Source organism: Corella eumyota, chromosome 6, assembly GCF_963082875.1.
Source record: "Corella eumyota chromosome 6, kaCorEumy4.1, whole genome shotgun sequence".
Classification (NCBI taxonomy): Eukaryota; Metazoa; Chordata; class Ascidiacea; order Phlebobranchia; family Corellidae; genus Corella; species Corella eumyota.
In genome coordinates, this window is record NC_137495.1 from 407564 (window position 1) to 425306 (window position 17743).

At 31.7% G+C, this 17743-nt stretch overlaps 4 protein-coding genes and 1 long non-coding RNA gene across 11 annotated transcripts in view; 2 read left to right on the top strand and 3 right to left on the bottom strand.

Annotated features, from left to right (window-relative positions):
• LOC145756075 (uncharacterized) lies at window positions 1-741 on the top strand. The gene is made up of 3 exons (XR_014284236.1): window positions 1-276; window positions 365-448; window positions 635-741. It is a non-coding gene; the product is annotated as an uncharacterized LOC145756075 (long non-coding RNA).
• On the bottom strand, window positions 571-2617 carry LOC145756072 (G patch domain and ankyrin repeat-containing protein 1 homolog). Its single transcript, XM_082572311.1, has 2 exons — window positions 2112-2617; window positions 571-1529 (listed from the first exon to the last, which is right to left on the bottom strand). Exons 1-2 carry the CDS (start codon window positions 2604-2606, stop codon window positions 969-971), a joined length of 1056 nt encoding a protein of 351 aa, XP_082428437.1. The 5' UTR covers window positions 2607-2617; the 3' UTR covers window positions 571-968.
• Window positions 2618-2624: 7 nt separating this feature from the next.
• Window positions 2625-3912, bottom strand: LOC145756074 (26S proteasome non-ATPase regulatory subunit 7-like). The gene has a single exon (XM_082572312.1). The coding sequence runs from the start codon at window positions 3851-3853 to the stop codon at window positions 2867-2869; it is 987 nt and encodes a 328-aa protein (XP_082428438.1). The 5' UTR covers window positions 3854-3912; the 3' UTR covers window positions 2625-2866.
• Window positions 3913-5161: 1249 nt separating this feature from the next.
• Window positions 5162-6776, top strand: LOC145754656 (uncharacterized). The gene is made up of 4 exons (XM_082570754.1): window positions 5162-5412; window positions 5682-5767; window positions 6066-6206; window positions 6415-6776. Exons 1-4 carry the CDS (start codon window positions 5355-5357, stop codon window positions 6601-6603), a joined length of 474 nt encoding a protein of 157 aa, XP_082426880.1. The 5' UTR covers window positions 5162-5354; the 3' UTR covers window positions 6604-6776.
• Window positions 6777-6901: 125 nt separating this feature from the next.
• Window positions 6902-17743, bottom strand: part of LOC145754653 (protein spinster homolog 1-like) — a 63914-nt gene continuing 53072 nt past the window's right edge. For 4 of the 7 annotated variants that reach the window (XM_082570747.1, XM_082570748.1, XM_082570749.1 and 1 more), the window contains 10 exons: window positions 15420-15571; window positions 11020-11086; window positions 10690-10850; window positions 10052-10201; window positions 9852-9979; window positions 9691-9761; window positions 9556-9621; window positions 9323-9421; window positions 8803-8974; window positions 6903-7744 (listed from right to left, as the gene is read on the bottom strand). In XM_082570747.1, coding sequence (XP_082426873.1) covers window positions 7350-7744; window positions 8803-8974; window positions 9323-9421; window positions 9556-9621; window positions 9691-9761; window positions 9852-9979; window positions 10052-10201; window positions 10690-10850; window positions 11020-11086; window positions 15420-15571 — 1461 coding nt within the window. In that variant the 3' untranslated portion in view covers window positions 6903-7349. Of the gene's footprint in view, window positions 7745-7765; window positions 8260-8802; window positions 8975-9322; window positions 9422-9555; window positions 9622-9690; window positions 9762-9851; window positions 9980-10051; window positions 10202-10689; window positions 10851-11019; window positions 11087-15419; window positions 15572-17743 lie in introns of those variants that run through there. The other 3 variants (XM_082570744.1, XM_082570745.1, XM_082570751.1) reach the window with 2 other exon arrangements.

Genomic DNA, 17743 nt, shown 5'->3' on the forward strand with positions numbered 1-17743 from the left:
TGAGTTAAAACCAATCAGCAAGAGCAAATATGCGAAAGGCTACTCAAGACAGATTCCTAAGATAAGGGAGTTGTTATACTGGTTAAACTCCTAGTATATCTAGTTATACTGGTTAAACTACTAACACGTATGCTTAGTTTAAAACCCTCAACAGTTTTATATTAACCACCATTTGAAGATTAAACGCAAGGAAGTTTATAAAAAGCACTCAAAGAAGAATGAAGTTAATTTTGCTGATTTGTTTTGTTGGTTTGTTTCAACTATGTTATGGCCAATGTAAGTTGCTGCAAGTTTTAAAGACTTAACCATTTTGTCTTAAAACGTTTCAAAACATGACAGAAATAATGATTATTAAACTTTTTAGACCCCTGGAACCCCTGGAACCCGTGGGGGAATTGGAATAATGTTCATGATAACTTAGCCAGAAGATCAGTGGCGGATCAAAGGGGTAGAAACTTTGACTAATATTTAAAGAGAAAACGAACAAATGTGTTTAAAAATTTTTTTGCGTATTAACAAGTTAAAATAGATCACACTATAGACCATAAATTATAGAAACAACTGAAACTTTTTTAGTTTAAATTAGTATCCTAAAATTACGATTATTTTAAAACTACTTTTCCAATATGTTTAGAATGGAAAAGCAGTCAAAATAGTGTGGAGAAAAGATCAATTTCAGAGAAAATTTGGAACAGAATTAGAAGCAAAATAGTTTATCCATAAACATAGAAGCAAACGAAGATATAAAATGCTGATTATAAAGCAATAATGTTGTTATGTACTTAAACTGTATGAATAACAAATAAAATATCTTCTAAAACAAAATTTTAATTTTTTTTTTAAATTCAACTAATTTGGAGTCATTGATAAAAACATTTAAATAAAATCTTATTTTATATTTTAAATAAGAAAACGGCAATTTACAATAAACAAAATAGACCCTAAAATAAAATTAAATAAATAAAAATTTAATGAAATTGTCTCCGAAAATCGATTTCCATTTTTTTTAAACGTTTTTCTTTCTTTTTTCGCTTTTTTTTATTAATTTTTTCAACATTTTTAACGGCATTTTTATCGAAACTTGCAAAATGAGTAACCCTGGATGGCCCACTAGTGGTAGACCCTAAACATTCCCTGTTTGTCCTCAATTTAGTTTTAATTGGGTACTTGTTACCGTCCATATTGGGTCCTAACCCACTAACCCCGTCCCAGCCATCTTTACGCAACATTTTATAACCCCGGTTACTGGGGTTAAGGTAGAAATATGACGTTGAAGGAAATTCCCCATTTTGTTGCCGATGCGAGAACCGGTGAAGCACAGAGGTCATGTGACCTGCATCAATTGTGTAGTCACAATGACAAACATCACACCAAACTTTTTCTTTTTTCATAAATTGTTCGGCGAGATCTTTGGCACTTTCGAAAGCGTGTGATTTTACGAATGACTTTTTATGGATGAGTAAGTTTGCAATGTCGTAGCAACCGCTCATGCATGCAAGGTCGTACGCGTCATAACCACTTCCATCATACTAAAACGTTTAAACAAAAATTTTAAAAATTTTGTCAGAATTTTTTAACTTTTTAAGTTTGTTTTATATAATGTATATAGCTTATGTTATTTTTAGCTTTATTAGTGTGATCTATTTCAATTTTAAGCTTAAAAAAGTTGATGTAGAGTAAAAATATCTAATACTTACAAGAAATTAAAAACAAAATACAAATCTCATCTTATTACATTACAAAAACCGGCAGTGTGGTGTGGTGGTCAAAACATTTGCTACATCACATGAGGTTCTGGGTTCAATCCCCACTGATCTCATGCTGTAGCGCCTTTAAGTAAGGCGCTATAAACGGTATGAACTCCTGCTGAGCCAACACTTAATCAGCAGCATAATTATTTGGCAATTGTAATCTATAATATCCCAAACTGCCACAGGCAACTCGAGACTGGGTTGGAGTAACTGATGTTACTCTATGTTTAAGTTGTGCATTCGACTTTCCCACATCGAGGATAAAAATATATATAAAAAAAAAAAAAAAATTAAAAACAAAATACAAATCTCATCTTATTACAATATAAAGTAATTTAATCTTGAATTTATAAAACTGACCTCGTTCTCCCACTCTGCTCCTTGGAGTAAAAGAAATTTCACGATTTCAATATTCCCGTTCATTGAAGCCATCATTAAAGCGGTCCACGAGAATAAATCTTTTACATTCACGTTAACTCCTCCATTTATACAAGCTTCCACTGTAGGAAGATTCCCTGTTTCGGCCGATTTAAATAGCAATGCCGGACTAACGTTTGGTTTTGCGATTTTTATGTTGGTTTTTACGTCAGTCTTAGTGTCTTTTGGTGGACTGGTTGATTTTCGTTTTCTTGTTTTGGAAAAGTTGTTTTTGTCCGATTTGGCAACGCTGTTTTGAGTTTGTTGGGAAACGCTGGGCTCGTTTAAAATCGTTTCGTAAATGTTTTTAGCTTGGTTGCCAGTTATAGTCGCATTGTTCGTAGAATTTATTCTATTTCCTTTTGTTGTGTCATCTTTTCCTTGTGACGTCACAAACTCCACAGGATTGTTCAATAAATGCCAATTTGTGATGGCCATGATTTCAAGTTCCTAACATCTAGGAAGTTACAAAATATAACAAGTTAATTTTAACTAGATTCAATTTTAAGATAAATCAGTAAATTTAAGAATGAAATTTAAAAGGTTCTGTAAATTTAAACCAAGAAGAACAGCTGTTACAATATTTTTAAACTTTAAATCAATGAATATAATTATCCTAATAAAAAAACAAAGTCTAAAGACTCTTAAACAGAAAATGAACTTTCAGTAAAAAAAATTTGATAAATTTGTTTTTTTTTCTATTTAGTTGAAGCCGTTTTTGATTTCGATTTTTTTCCTTTTTCTGAATCAGTTTTTTCATCTTTTTTGTCGCCACTGTCGTCAATTGCCTTCTTCGGTTTCGTGGTCCCTTTCTCAGCGTTCCTCGTCGAGACTTTATTGTTGATCAAATTATGAAGAGCAATCACAGATCTAATTAAACAGGAGAGATAGACGACTAACATTTGATCGTTGGTTTTAAGATAAAAAGCTTTGCTGAACTCCGCCAAATTCACATCTGGAAGAAGATTAAAAATATCTTGAAGCTCGTAGATAATTTGATGATTAATTGGAAGAGTCCCGGCAGCCACCCGCTCTAAATAACCTTTGATCTCGATCAACTTTGCTCCCAATCCTCGGATGCCTTGAAGTTGGTTTGTGATGCGTTGGGATAACGTTCCCACAGTAACATTGTGGATGTCACGAAGAAGATGCTCGACTCCGACCTCTTCCGCTTCCTCTGCATCAATCTCACTGGGAACATGCTTGAAAGTCTTCGAGGTTGGTGTTCCATCGTCATGGACCTCTTCCACTGAGATGTAAGCCTCCGTTGGAAGACCGAGCTCCTTCGGTTTTGCGTCGATAATCACAAGAACAGCGTTGGGGTTGTAACGCTTGACTAGATCATTAATTGCAATGTCGTTTGAGCATAACTTCGGACCGGTGTGGTACCATCCAACAATTCTCTCCCGCGCGTTGACTTTTTTAAACATGGCCGCCATGCTTTCTAAATAATCGTGATCCAAATACCAAACGCTTCGGTCGCGCGGATCTTCGTCGAATGGAACCGCAAAGCTGTTCGAAATATCCAATAATTTTCGTCCGTCGATCGTTTTCCATTGTCCAAGCAAAACTCCGACCACCCTGCTCTGGCTGCCGACCTTTCCAATCCTGTTAAAGTGGTCAACAACACTAAGTAGAACTAATGGATGGACGACAACTCGTTCCATTGGCTTTATCGAAGTCATTTTTAGATTTTTAATTAAATTTCTAACCTTAAATTAAGTACGGTATACAGTCTTATAAATTAACCTGAAATATATCAACATAAGCTTACTACTTCTAATTAAAAACAATTTAAAACTAACTACAAATTAGGCTAATTATTAATTAAATCTCACAGAAAACGATTTTCTGTTTATCATGAATCGGCGTTTTTGAAAACACACTTGTATGCTCTACTTCTCTTATTTCGGTCAAAACTGCCTTAAGTGTTTATCCTCATTTCAAAGTCGAGCCCCTAAAATAATTTATTAGCTAAGTTATCACATTGGCGGCTCGTCTATGGGGCTAATAGGGCTAAAACCACCAACTTTCTAACAAACTTTCTTAAAATTAAATTTACTATTTAATATTAATATTTTTTTTTGGTAAATAATAATTTTTTACAAAGTTTTTGATTTTCGGCAATTTTTTTTTGCTATAATTAAAAAAAATATAAAAAAATAGTGCCTATTTTGACAACAAAATGTGCCAAAATTTCCAAAAATTTTCGAAAAATTTAGAGTAAACATGTGAGGCTAAAACTACCACAGCGTTCTCAAATATTTTGGCAATTTGAATCTTAGTGTATATTTAAATTTAAACTGTAACTTAAATATTAATAAAATAAATAAAACCCAAATTAGGTATTTTATTATATTTTAGAAAGTTAATAAGGCTTAAAAATATTATAAATATAACGAATAAAAATTATAATCAGTTGAATCTTCTAGAAAATTCTAGTTAAAAAGGTCGGCGCGTAATTGTCAGTAAGGGCACGCTTAAATCGCGCAAAAATTTTGGATTAGTTTTAGCATTCCTTTTTTAATCTTAGGTAATATAAAAAAGACCATTTTGTATCTAAAATAGCCGATTTATGGCCATCAATATCAAAAAAATTTTGGATCCCCCTAGTAGTGCTGTTATTTTATTAAATTAGCGCCCTCTTTTATTTGCCCCACGAGCCGCCACTGAGTTATCATAAAAATAAATATCAATATTCATTAAAGCAAAATTTATATTAAATTTATAATTAATTATCAAATTAAGTAAAAGTTTCGATTATTTAGTATGTGCATTTTTTACACATATAAGGTACAATAAAGCTTAAAATCATTTTTGTTTTTATAAGAAAGCAATTTTGGGTCATTTGAAACCAAAAAGATTAGTTTATAAATTATTGTAACCTTTAAATTCAATCTTGTCTTCGGGCTAAGTTTAACTTTATAAAACTTAACGCTTTAATATACCACGAACTTTACAATTACCTATCGCCTTAAAATTACACTTTATCAGATTCTGCTAAAATTTCAAGTCCAAAGTATAAAATTCGATACTTAAGATAAGGGAGTTGCCATACTGGTTAAACTACTAACACGTATGCTTAGTTTAAAACCCTCAGCAGTTTTATATTGAGTGTCATTCGAAGCTTAAACGCAAGATAGTTTAGGCTAAACTTGAGATTGCATAAAAGTAAACGCAAGAAGAATGAAGTTAATTTTGCTGGTTTGTTTTGTTGGTTTGTTCCAACTATGTTATAGCCAGGGTAAGTTGCTGCAAGTTTTAAAGACTTAACCATTTTAAATTAATTTTATCAATTATATATTAATCGTTGAAAGCTAAGCAAAACCTGTTAATATTACTCAAACAATTTAAACTAAAGACAATACAGCATTACAGAAATAGGAATCAAACTCAGGACCTTTAGCAATTGTTTTACAACCACTACAATGGTCTTAAAACTACATTTGTTGGTTTCAAAAAACAACCATACCACAAACCATTAATGAACCAACAACAAAACCATTTTTTTAGATTATATTTTTGAGGAATGTTTGGATGGTCGTTCTAGAGATGAAGTCGGCAACTTTACCGGTTCGGCGTGTGACCTTGGAAGTCAGGTAAAACATAATTAACGTAATTAATGAACAATGACGTCATAAATTAATAATTCGATGAACAAAGACGTCATAAACTAATAATTCGATGAACAATGACGTCATAAATTAATAATTCGATAATTCGACACGGTCTTAAAAAAAATTTAACAAACTTAGCACAAATAATTCCAAAATATTAGTATATCTGTGCTTAATGACGTCATATTAGTATATTTGTGCTTAATGACGTCATAGCCACAATTATTATGCATTGATGACGTCACATAAGGTAATGACGTAACAACTTCTCTTATTTCAGCGATATTTGTGCGAATCGAGGATCCAAATAAACAACGGAATTCGACAAATCGAGCGAAAATGCAAACAAGCGATGGCGTGTCGTAACAATGAGAACAACAATGAACGCGATTGTTATTCCATGAACGCCATCAACAACAACGTACGTATTATGACGTCATAAGTATAATACTTTACTGTGACGTCATAACAATAAGTGTTATACTTATAACAAAGGCTAAAGAGAAAAAGGTGTCTTTAAATACTAAATATATAATTTTTCTTGTTACGTAACTTATATGACGTCACAAGTAACAAAAAAATTACGTCACAGTCATATAAAATTACAACACTACTTAATTTTCACTTAGAACCGGGTTTGCCATTTTTGCTGCAACTTTGATCGCTGTAACGACTTCACCGAGATCCCCCCCGAGGTCGAGTCTTCGGAAGGGGGAGAAGGAGGAGCGGTGAGCCAGGGAGAAGACAATTTGGACGGATTCGATGAAATCGACGTCTTCGAGGAACCAGATGGTTTGGTAGCAATCCCAGGGCGTTAGTGCCGAGTGCAAAGTGTCGTGCCGTGTGCACAAGAACCACGTGGTTTCTAACCAACTTAAATTTAGATATTGTAGAATTAACTTTTTTTCTTTATAGGTTTTTAAGCTAACTTAGAACATCTTGTAACTAATAAACTAATTTCAATAAAATCCAAGTTCTTTTCTGCAAGTCCTAACTATTCAGACTTCGTTGGAAATTTTAAATTAAAGCTCAAAACAGTAAAGATTTTGAGAACAAAAATTAAACCAGAAATTCTACATCTACAGCAATTTAATATTTCAACATAAAATATATCACAGGTTTGGTTATGACGTAACATTTATTTAAGTATGACGTGACACCTAGCTTCTGTCATGGTAATTAAAAGAACCCATCTGAAATAAAAATATAGCACCCCCAAAAAATCCCCTTTTTGAATAAATAATAACCCCCCGAAAATAATTAAAACCCCTACGGCACCGATTTTTAATTTAAAATAAATTAATTTGCATATTAACTATTTTCTACGCCTAAATGACGTCACAACTAAGTTGAGCTACAGTGTTATGGCTTTGTGACGTCATATATTGTGTATTGTTAGTTAATCTAGTAAGAGAAAAGCAAAAGTAAAACAAAAAATAATAAATTATGGAATAAAACTTTTTGAATTTGATTAAACAAAAATGATGACGTCACTTTGTGCAAACGACCTCAAAGTTATAGTTGTTATAGCAACAATGACGTAACGATATCGATTATGACGTAATCAAATATCGCTTTCTTTCAACAACAGGCTCGTCGAACTGTTCGACGAATCAGTATCGCTGTCACGTTTACCGTCCCCTTTAACTTTCGGTCCAGTCAACTCGTCCCCATCGTTTATAACGACGTGAATAGCATCGGGGACAAGTCGAACTTTGGCGGGATCGACGACCTCAGATCCCGGGGATTTTCTGTTTTGAAGAACCGAGATATAAGGAGGACTTTCCCCGGATGAAATTTGGTTAAATTGTTGATCGTCATCCGTGAAACACATCGGGTTATTGCGATTTGATTCGTTTGTGACGTAGTTGGGTTCAGGGGGCGTGGTTGTGACGTCAGAAAGCTCCATTGAGCCGCTGCTATCGGACGCCGCAGGACTCGAACTCTCGGAGGTTTTTCCTAAAATAAAAACTCAAATTAAAAAATGGAAAATCGTTTATGTTACGTCACGGCATCGTCATTGTGACGCACAAAAGACCCAAGCATGACGTCACAGAAGGTTGCAAAACATGCACAACATCGAGTTAGTAAAGAAATTAAAACAAACTCAATTGTCAACAAACAAATTAATTTCAACCAAACTAACATACCCAGAAGTTTTCCTTACTCCGGGAAACCACCTTCAGGAAAGTCCTTACTCTAACACTTTATTTTAAACAAATATCAAATCGAAAATATTTATTTCAACAAACGGATACCACATATGACGTCACAACAACGGACAACTTGAGGATATTATTACGTCACACACAAAAGTTTTGGCACAATTCGAAACGTTAACAAACTAAATAAATAACAAAATAAAACACAGTGGCGCGAGATGGCAGTAGAGAGTCAAAGATTGGTTTCCACTGAAAGTAAAAATTCAACTTTTTCGTTCGTGAACGAAGCCGGAGGTTTTCGTCGAGGTTTGCCTTAAATAATAGAGTTGTGACTATTTTGTGACAAATTACAGGATATGTGACTATTTAGTGACCAATTACAGGAGATGTGACTATTTTGTGACCAATTACAGGAGATGTGACTATTTTGTGACCAATTACAGGAGATGTGATTATTTGTGACAAATAACAGGGAAGTAACCGTTTAATGACCAATCACAGTGGATATAACTATTTAGTAAGAAAGTCACAAGACTTGTTATCATTTTGTGACAAGTTAATGAAGTTGTAATCATTTTGTGTGGAGCTACAACATCTGTGACTATTTTGTGATCATCAAAAATATAAAATGTTTTAAAAGTGCTAGAACTAAGTATGGAAATATACATGTAACATATATGATCATGCTATGATTATGCCAGTGCACTTATTTATCTAACAAAGTTAAAGATTTTATGCTTTTAATATTAGATTACAAAAAATACTAAAATCACAACAAAAATACAAATTTAGTAAAGCCCTACAATTTTAAGACTTAAATTCTATTTAAAACAAGTATTCAAAACTTAAACTCACCAGCTAATGCATCTGAAACTTTCTTTTTATCGTGCACTAGAAATATTGAAGCAAACAAGAACCCAGCCCCCCCTAATATTGAAGCAAATAGGGTAACGTACATAGCTCGTTGTAGACCCAAGTACTTCCAGTAGTAAGAGTCGGGGTAGGGGGCTGCTATTGTATCAGAAAGCTGTAAATACAAAAAGGAATCAAATATGGAAAATCTATATATATATATATATATATATATTGAGGCTGAGTGAAAGATACATATATGTATGATCAATTTATACAAAATAAATAAAACTGCTATTTGTGGTGCTTGGGTAAATTATTGTTAGGAAATATTGGTTGCGAGTTGCGGCCTTTTTACAACAAATAAAATACAAACTGTAAGGTGATCTATCAACTTAATTTAACTAAAAAAATCAACAAAAACTTTAATTAAAAATCCCAAATTAAATAAATAACAAGAACTATCTTACCCAACAATTAAATTATTAAAGTGTCTACCATAGGAATAGGTAAAAGTACTTACCAATCCAAGTAGGTAAGGACTTCCCGCATCACCGAGTAAGTGCATTACTAAAATTTGAACAGCGTTCGCGGTCGATCGTCGGTTTGGCATTGTTACGTACTGTGATGTCATAAACAAAATTTCATTAAAATTAAAGTTATTACTGTTTAATTAAAGTTAAAGATATTATCGCTCCTATGACGTCATATATACACTACTGACGTCAAAGAAAAGTGACGCAACGAGCAACTTACCAGCGTCATGTCGCCCACTAGTGTCCAAGTAAAACACAGACAAACGTCAGCCAAGAAAATCGCGATCTAAAAAACACAAAATTTAATAATTACGTCACAGAGATTAACAATAAAGTTAATGACGTCATAACTTACCCATGCGAGTGTGAGTTGTGACGTAGAAAATTGAAATCCGACCAAAAGTAAGGGAGCAGCAGAAATCAAACCTAAAAGATAATTTTATTTTTAAAAACAAGAAGTTGTGAGTAATGACGTCACAGTGATTAATACAAAATGTTGACGTCATAATCACTTACCGATCGCACAAACGATCGCATCGGCGTTTGCTTTTCCTCTTTCGCGCCATTTTTTCGCTGATTCTGCACCAATCCAAACACCGGAGAATCCAGCCAGACACGTGACCAAACCGAATATAAAAGAAATGCTAAAAAAATCATTTTTAATTAATTAAAATATTAATTAACTAATTAACAATATCAGGACAACTTCTACTTACTTTCCATACTCGCATCGTTCATCAGTGCACGGGGGTAAGTTACCCACCACAACTTGAGCATAAGCCACATATATCGGACCCCATATTGTCAGCGACCCAACCACGAATGCCATGAAAGTAAAACCAACTGTTACTAGGACAAAGGTCTTGCTGTGGAGATAAAATTTAAACCGTCAGTGGGAGGTAGAGAGTCGCAAGGTTTATTTTAATTAAGTTAGAAGTTCTAAAATTTAACAAATCCAACGCTTTATCAGAAAATTTTTATAATATTCTGGCTAAGAGCAACCGAAGACTGGGTCGGGGTAACAGATGTTACTCTGTGTGAGTCTTTTATATTATTTTTTACTTTATATTATTTTGCAACATAATGGCAATGTCGATTACCTTTACTACATAAGGGGCTTAGTTCGGTCCCCACTACTCACATGCTGTAGCGCCCTTAAGTAAGGCGTTATAAACAGTATCAACTTCTGCTGAGCCAACACTTCATCAGCAGCATAATTATCGGGCAATTATAATCTATAATATCCCAAACTGCCACAGGCAACTCCAGACTGGGTCGGAGTAACTAATGTTACTCTATGTTTAGGCCGCGCATTCGACTTTCCCACATAGAGGATAAACAAACATAAACTTACTTTTTAAAGATGTACTTCAAATCATCAAAATAACTCGATTTTTGTTGTTGATGTTTTTTCATCATCACGAGGTCGGTAGTGGTCTCTGAAGCCCCACGTCTGGGGTTGGGGATAACAGCCAACATCAATATCATCGTTAACACCCCTAAACCTGGGGTCACCTGTGTGACGTCATAATCAATTATTAATAAGGTCATATTTAGTAGTTTTTGTTACACTAACTAAAATTTCACATAAAAAAGTATTTTTTAATTGAGTTTTAATTTTTTTTTAATTAGAAACTTTGGTAATTAAAAATAGTTTAAAGTTTGTATTACACTAGAGACTTACCCTTAATGCCCAGTGCCATGACCCAAAAGCTGTTGCTGCTGCTGAACCAACGATGTAACCGAGTCCACTGTAAAGAAAATAGAAACTTGTTAGTGATATGAACAACCGCTACCATTTTACCCGAAAACCATTTTACCGAATAAACATGTTACCGAAAACTTAAATTTAAAATTTTTACCGAAATTATGGGCCAATTTTTCAGAAAGTTAAAAAGCGTTTTTTGAAAACGGGTTAAGGGTAAGTTGGGGTAAATAAAACATGTTTTATTTTCGGTAAAATGACATTTTCGTGCCAAATATTTTCGGTAAAACGTCAGTAAAGCGATAATGGTTATAAACAATTTTAACAATTATTAAAGCAACCAAGATTTCTCATTTAACAGAGCTTAAAACCCAACATAAACACAAGTAACGAAGTATTTACCTTGAATTTAACACCAGGAAAACAAATTCAATAATTTAACTTTCTAAATAAATAAAATTCTTTGTAAATTTTTTAACAAAACAAATCAAAAACCAGCGGAAATTGAAACTCGACATTTCTACAAATCTGTAACTCGGATTAACGAACAAAGTACTCACTGTGACGTCACTAAAACAAGTAATACACGTCACAGTAATACAAAATGCACAAAAAAGTCAAATTTTTAAAATATTTTACGACCTTCAATAACTGACGTTAAAACACACTTGACGAAGCAGATGAAAGTCAGCGTGACGTCATCAAAAATAACGTCACGAGGATCAATTTGTACAAGACCGATATGTCTACTTTCTTGTTATAGACATGATTGGGCTTTGCACTCTTTGATCCGCTGGGTGGCAGTGTCGAGCGAATATTTGGCGCCAAACTGAGCGAGGATAAATTGATTTTTTTTGCTAAAAACTTTGAGATTTACATTCAGAAAATTTCGCCAACCGCACTGCTCACGTGACCGGAAACTGATGTAGAACGTTGAACACAATCGCGTGACGTCACAGCGCAAGGCGCCGACCGCAGCAATCGGAAATGGTGACGTCATAATCCGATCCTAATTAAGAAATTCGCGCTCCTTTGAAGTTTTAAAATTGAAACTTTTTATTTTAAATTCGAAAAAAATCTGGAATTCGTCAAACTAAATTGTTTAATAATGAGCAAACAAACGAGTTACTCTGACGTCACAATAACAAATATTTCTACTTTAATTAAACCAATTTAAACAGAACGCGAAAAAATCTTCAAATTAAATAAAACTTTTGATTCAACAACTTTTTTCAACTTTTCGATTTAAATCAAAAACTTCGTTTTATTTTGGCGCTCAAAATTTCCAACATTGGGAAGCCGGGTTTCATATTACACCAGGTTTGGTTCAATCTAGTAAACTAAAGAGTTAAGGGCCGGTTTAAATACCTTTAACGTAATACCAACTAACTTCACATTCACCAAAATTAAGTTCAATTACATTTATTTTTCAATTTTTAAAAATGTTTAACTTTTTTAAGACATTACGTAATTATAATTACTTTCAATTCGTGTTACAATCATCTCTATGACGTCACAAACCCAAAACGCGCGATTTTAATTAAATTCTTCGAGCCGATAACTTCGAATTAATCATCTCACTAAAACGTTTCTTTTTATGTATGACGTCATAATAAAAAGGATTGTTAATCGCGAACTCCCGCGATTTCGTTGGAAATCATCCAAGAAATATTCGAAATCTAGAATGTCTAGACATCAAGGGAGGAAAAATATTCGAAATTGAAAACAAATTTAAAAATATTTTTAAAAATCTGAAAAATTAAAAAATTTGAAATTAACTTTTTTTAATTAATTTAATTTGTTAAAATTCAGTTCCAAGAAACTTTCGCATTTCTGTTCCAATTTACTACAAGCATTGGCGCCGAATTCTAGAATTTTAGAACTTAAACTTTTATTAAATTAAATATTTTCTTTCTGATCTGAATTTAATTTTTTTAAAACTAAATTTTTTTAAATTTCTTTAATTTTAATTCAAAACAATTATGTTCTATGACATCACAATGCAGACACGCCCTACGCACTCAAGCGCGACAATTTAAAACACTTAAAATTCTTGCTTTGAAATTCGATCAAAAACTTAAAAATTTTCTCAAATTCCAGAATTCGACCTCGAATCCGAACTTAATTTAATTTGTTTGTTTCGTCACAGAAGAACAAACAAAATCAATTGTTTCGTCACAAACGAAAACTTTATAATGTTTCGGCAAACCCGCGACCTCGTGGCCTGAGTAGGGTCACGTGATAAAACGAGAGAGAGCGAGAAAAAGACAGGTTCTCTCGAATTGAGGATTAATTTTGAAAGGAATTTAATTCTGAAACTTACTCTAAACAAAAATTAAATCTCAGAAAATTTAAACTATTTTAAACATTAATTTAAATACTTGCAATTAAAACTTATAATTGTCGAATTTCTTAAAACATTCTCGTGATTCGTTTTTGAGCTAACTTATAATATTAATAAAGAAAAGTGACCGAAGTTTGATTTTAACAACTTTCTTTAAACTCCTTTTTAAATATTTTACAAAATAAACAAGATAAGAATGAAGACAAAACATGTCTGCAAACCTCCTTTATATCGACAATTGTTTTAACTTTAAGTTCTAGAATTATTACTTTATTGAAATATGACCGCATTAAATATACTCACAAGGGTAGGTTTATTAGTTTGTAATTAAATTTTTTTAACAAACTGTTTAATCACATCAAAACGTTAGTTAATTTTAAATTAAATTAATTCATATTTGTGCCAAGCCTTTAAAAAATTGGAAAGAATTATTTCCACTTTAAAAATCGCAACAATAAAATCGTAATTTTACAGCAACAAAATTAAGGTTTAGATTTCACATATTTTAACAAAGTTTAAACCAATAAAAATAAACAATAAACAGGTGTTACAACCAACAAAAATTTGACAATAAATCCCAACTTCAAAACTTAAAACTAACAATCATAACTAACAAAAACTTAACAATAAATTGCAACTATATATCTCAATTTTAAAATTAACTATAACACATTGAACAACTTCATTTTTCCCAGTTTTTTATGTCCTAAACATCAAAATCCAACTAATTTTATTACTTCTAAACTTCAACACTTAATTAAAAGTCATCCTACAGCATGATCAGACTTTAAACTTTCAAATAACCAACTTAAATATCGCGTTCAATCTCCGCTGTGGTGCCTTCCACTTACACCACCCAACAGGTACGATGCGACGCTGGTTTAATTATTAAACCGAGTGGCGGTTGGTGGGACTAACATACCGAGCTCAGTAAATAAAAACTAATTAAATATTGCCAATTATTAAATCTAACTTTGATTTTTTTTATTAATTAACAATAAGTTAATAAACTTAGGTAAATAAAATTGCAATGTTGATATGTTCTAATTAAAACTATTAATTAATTAAAAACTATTAATTTTTTTTAAGTTAATATACTTTAGATAAATAGTATCTTAATTATAATATCTACTAATTAAAAACTAATAATTAACAACCAAAAAAAGATAATTCTGCAATTTTTCGTTTAAAAATAACAAAATATAAACTTTTAAAATAATTCAAATAAAAAAAATAAAATTTCTTTAAATTTTTTTCCTAAATTTCGACCTTTCTTAAAAAGCAACAAAAGTTAATAATTAAAATAAAAACCACGAATCTGATGAACTCAACTTTTATAAAACCTAAATTTGCTTCCACAAGCATAAATCATATTAGCTGACGCCGAAAAATTAGTTTAATTCTTTATGACGTCATTTCTGACAACAAACAGCATTATTTGATAACAATTTAAATCTAATTTTAAAGTTAGACATCTTGCAAACTTAATTAATCACCAATTTCTAATTAAAACCCTTAAAATTAATCAAAAATTTAAAACAATTTTTTTATTTTTTCAACTTGATTTAACTCTCCATTTTAGGCTTCATAATATATGAAATAATGACGTCATAAAGCCCAATTGTCTCGCCACAACGAAGTAATATCTCAAGAGAAATTTGTGGTTTTAATACTCTAGAGAGTTATCACTTCCTGGTCACGTGATAGGTGATCATTAGAGCGTAACAACAAGGTCGTGACGTCACATAACCACGTAAATATTAAGTTTTACCAAACAACTTAATCACCACGCAACGACCATTTAAAATATGGTCAACTTTATTTAGGTTTAAAATACTACAAAAACACTATTTTTACCATTCTTCAAAAATAAGAAACACCATTTTATCATTTTTTAAATATAATACACCATTAAAACCTTTTTTTTAACCAGTATACACCATTTTACCCATTCTTGGTAATAACAATAGAGGTCAAACAAAACGAATTATATTAAACTAACTTAACCATTTTTAAAAAAGTCGAACCATCTTACCTTCCAACTGGTATTGCGAAGAAGAAAACAGACAACATTCTGGTCCTCTGGTCTTTAACGAAGAGATCGGCGATCAAGGTTGGAGCAATTGTGCTGTAAGATGCCTCGCCAACTCCTACTAACCCTCTAAGCGCCAGGAACACCAGGAATTGCTGGAGAAGAAAGGATAAGGGTTAAAGTAGAATTTTTGTATTTAAAATTATAGAATGTTAGAAATATTAAAATATTTCGATTTTTTAAATGTTTTTAACTTAAATTTAAAAGTTTTTTTAATGCTTAAGCCCCTAAAAAATCAAAAAATATATTAAAACATTTTAAAAAATGACAAAATAAAATTTAATTTTTATTTTATAATTTCAATTTTAACACATAGTGCTTTGCATGTTTTTGTTGTTTAACATCACAAATTATGACGTCACAGTGTCACGAGATTTAATTAATTATTGAATATGACGTCATAAAGCAAACTCGACAAAAAGACAGATCAAAGTTCGCAGTGGATAGAAATCGTATAAAAAGTGATTTAATGAAAATAATAAACTCCCATTGTGAAGAAACAACAGGGAAGCATCGGAGTTAAATTAAAACGGGGTGGTGAATAAAATAGGTTTAAAAATATATTTTTTGTATTTATTTATCCTTAATATTTGGAAAAGTCGACCTTACGACCTGAACATAAAGTAACATTTGTTACCCTAACCCAGTTTCAAGTTGCCTGTGGCAGTTTGGGATATTATAGATTATAATTGCCTAATAATTAAGCTGCTGATTAAGTGCTGGCTCAGCAGGACTTTTTACCGTTTATAACACCTTACTTAAGGGCGCTACAGCATAAGAGCAGTGGGGATCGAACCTACAACATCATGTGTGATGTAGCAAGTGTCCTGACGACTACACCACGCTGCCAATTTATTAATTAGAATGGCTTGATAATTAATTTTGCTGATCAAGTTTTTGATATTTTAAGCCCACCTTAAAAGTTTAAGATTTAACCGCCTATGTTTATGCTCAGCGTGAATCTTATCTGCGTTGTTCGCATACCTGCGCACTCGGGCATGTAATTGTGACGTCATCTTTTTAAACAAGTACAGGTCACGTGACCTACAAGTACTTTGGCCGAAGTAAGTGCTGTAATTAAATAAAAGTTTCGCAAAATTGGTGTAAGGAAAATGTGTTGATATCGAATTTGAATTGAGATGAACTTTGCCCTTGTAAATTTTTTGCAAATTTATCAATTTTATTTTTTAATATTTTAACTTTACACAATAATAAAGTAACAAAAAAAGATTAAGATTTAACAATTTTAAATCATTAAATTGATTTCGTCATTTTTTCCATCGCATTGTTGTAATATTTATTGTATATCGTATTTATTATTTACTTTTATCAATGTGCGAGAAAACCAAAAATATATACAATTGATAAGGTGAAAAAATGCCAAAATTTGTGATTTAACTCATGCTAAAATTAATAAACATTTACACTAAGACTTTAAAGTATAATATGATGATAAAACCCAAATTATTGGTTCTTATATAAATATGAGTCATTTAAATTAATTTAAGATTTAAATTTGCAAATGTAATTAGTTTAACTTTAATAAAAAATGCAACTCACATTTTAATTCTGCTTAGAGTGCCAGAAATAAAATATTACTTGCAAAAATTAAATTCTGACTCATGTGACCTATATACAATATTCCCCATCGTATTCTGTAACTTTGTGAAAACAATTTTGCGCAATGACGTCATAAAGAATCCATTATTAAGTTAAGAATGATTTTATTATAAAATTTTAAACCATATTTTTGATTGAATTTTAAAAACTTATTTTACATTTAAATAAAATTTAAATAAAACTTCTAGAATAAAATTAACATTCTAAAAAACAATTGCCTAATAAGATGAAGTTTATGATGTCACAATACTTTCGCAACCACGTGATAGTTACGTCAAAAATATTAAACAAAACGCCTTTTTTTCCAAAACAATTTTATTTTGAGCTCATTAACCCATGACGTAATAAGCTATGACATCACAATACATGAGCTAGTTCGAAGCGGACGCTAGATTAAAGTGCCGCGGGTTATCATTTGTTTACGTTCCGAGGAATTCGATTTATTCGAGAACTAGAATTTAGTGTAAACTTAACACGATTTTAAATATAAACTTCGATTTATTTTAGTAATGTTAATTCGGTTTTATGGTAGCTTTAGTGGTTTAATTAAAATTCCATCATTTTTTAAACCAATTTTAATTTGAAGAAACTCATAAAAATGAAATATCAAAAATTAAAAAAAAATTGGTTTTAAACACCAATTAATG

What these genes read in the sequence shown, in the direction of transcription:
- LOC145756074 (XM_082572312.1), bottom strand. Translation starts at nt 3,853, where the DNA reads ATGACTTCGATAAAGCCAATGGAACGAGTTGTCGTCCATCCATTAGTT.
- LOC145756072 (XM_082572311.1), bottom strand. Translation starts at nt 2,606, where the DNA reads ATGGCCATCACAAATTGGCATTTATTGAACAATCCTGTGGAGTTTGTG. An exon ending in GAGCAGAGTGGGAGAACGAG is followed by an intron (nt 1,530 to 2,111) that starts GTCAGTTTTATA and finishes TAAACGTTTTAG; the next exon opens with TATGATGGAAGTGGTTATGA.
- LOC145754656 (XM_082570754.1), top strand. Translation starts at nt 5,355, where the DNA reads ATGAAGTTAATTTTGCTGGTTTGTTTTGTTGGTTTGTTCCAACTATGT. An exon ending in CGTGTGACCTTGGAAGTCAG is followed by an intron (nt 5,768 to 6,065) that starts GTAAAACATAAT and finishes CTCTTATTTCAG; the next exon opens with CGATATTTGTGCGAATCGAG. An exon ending in TGAACGCCATCAACAACAAC is followed by an intron (nt 6,207 to 6,414) that starts GTACGTATTATG and finishes ATTTTCACTTAG; the next exon opens with AACCGGGTTTGCCATTTTTG.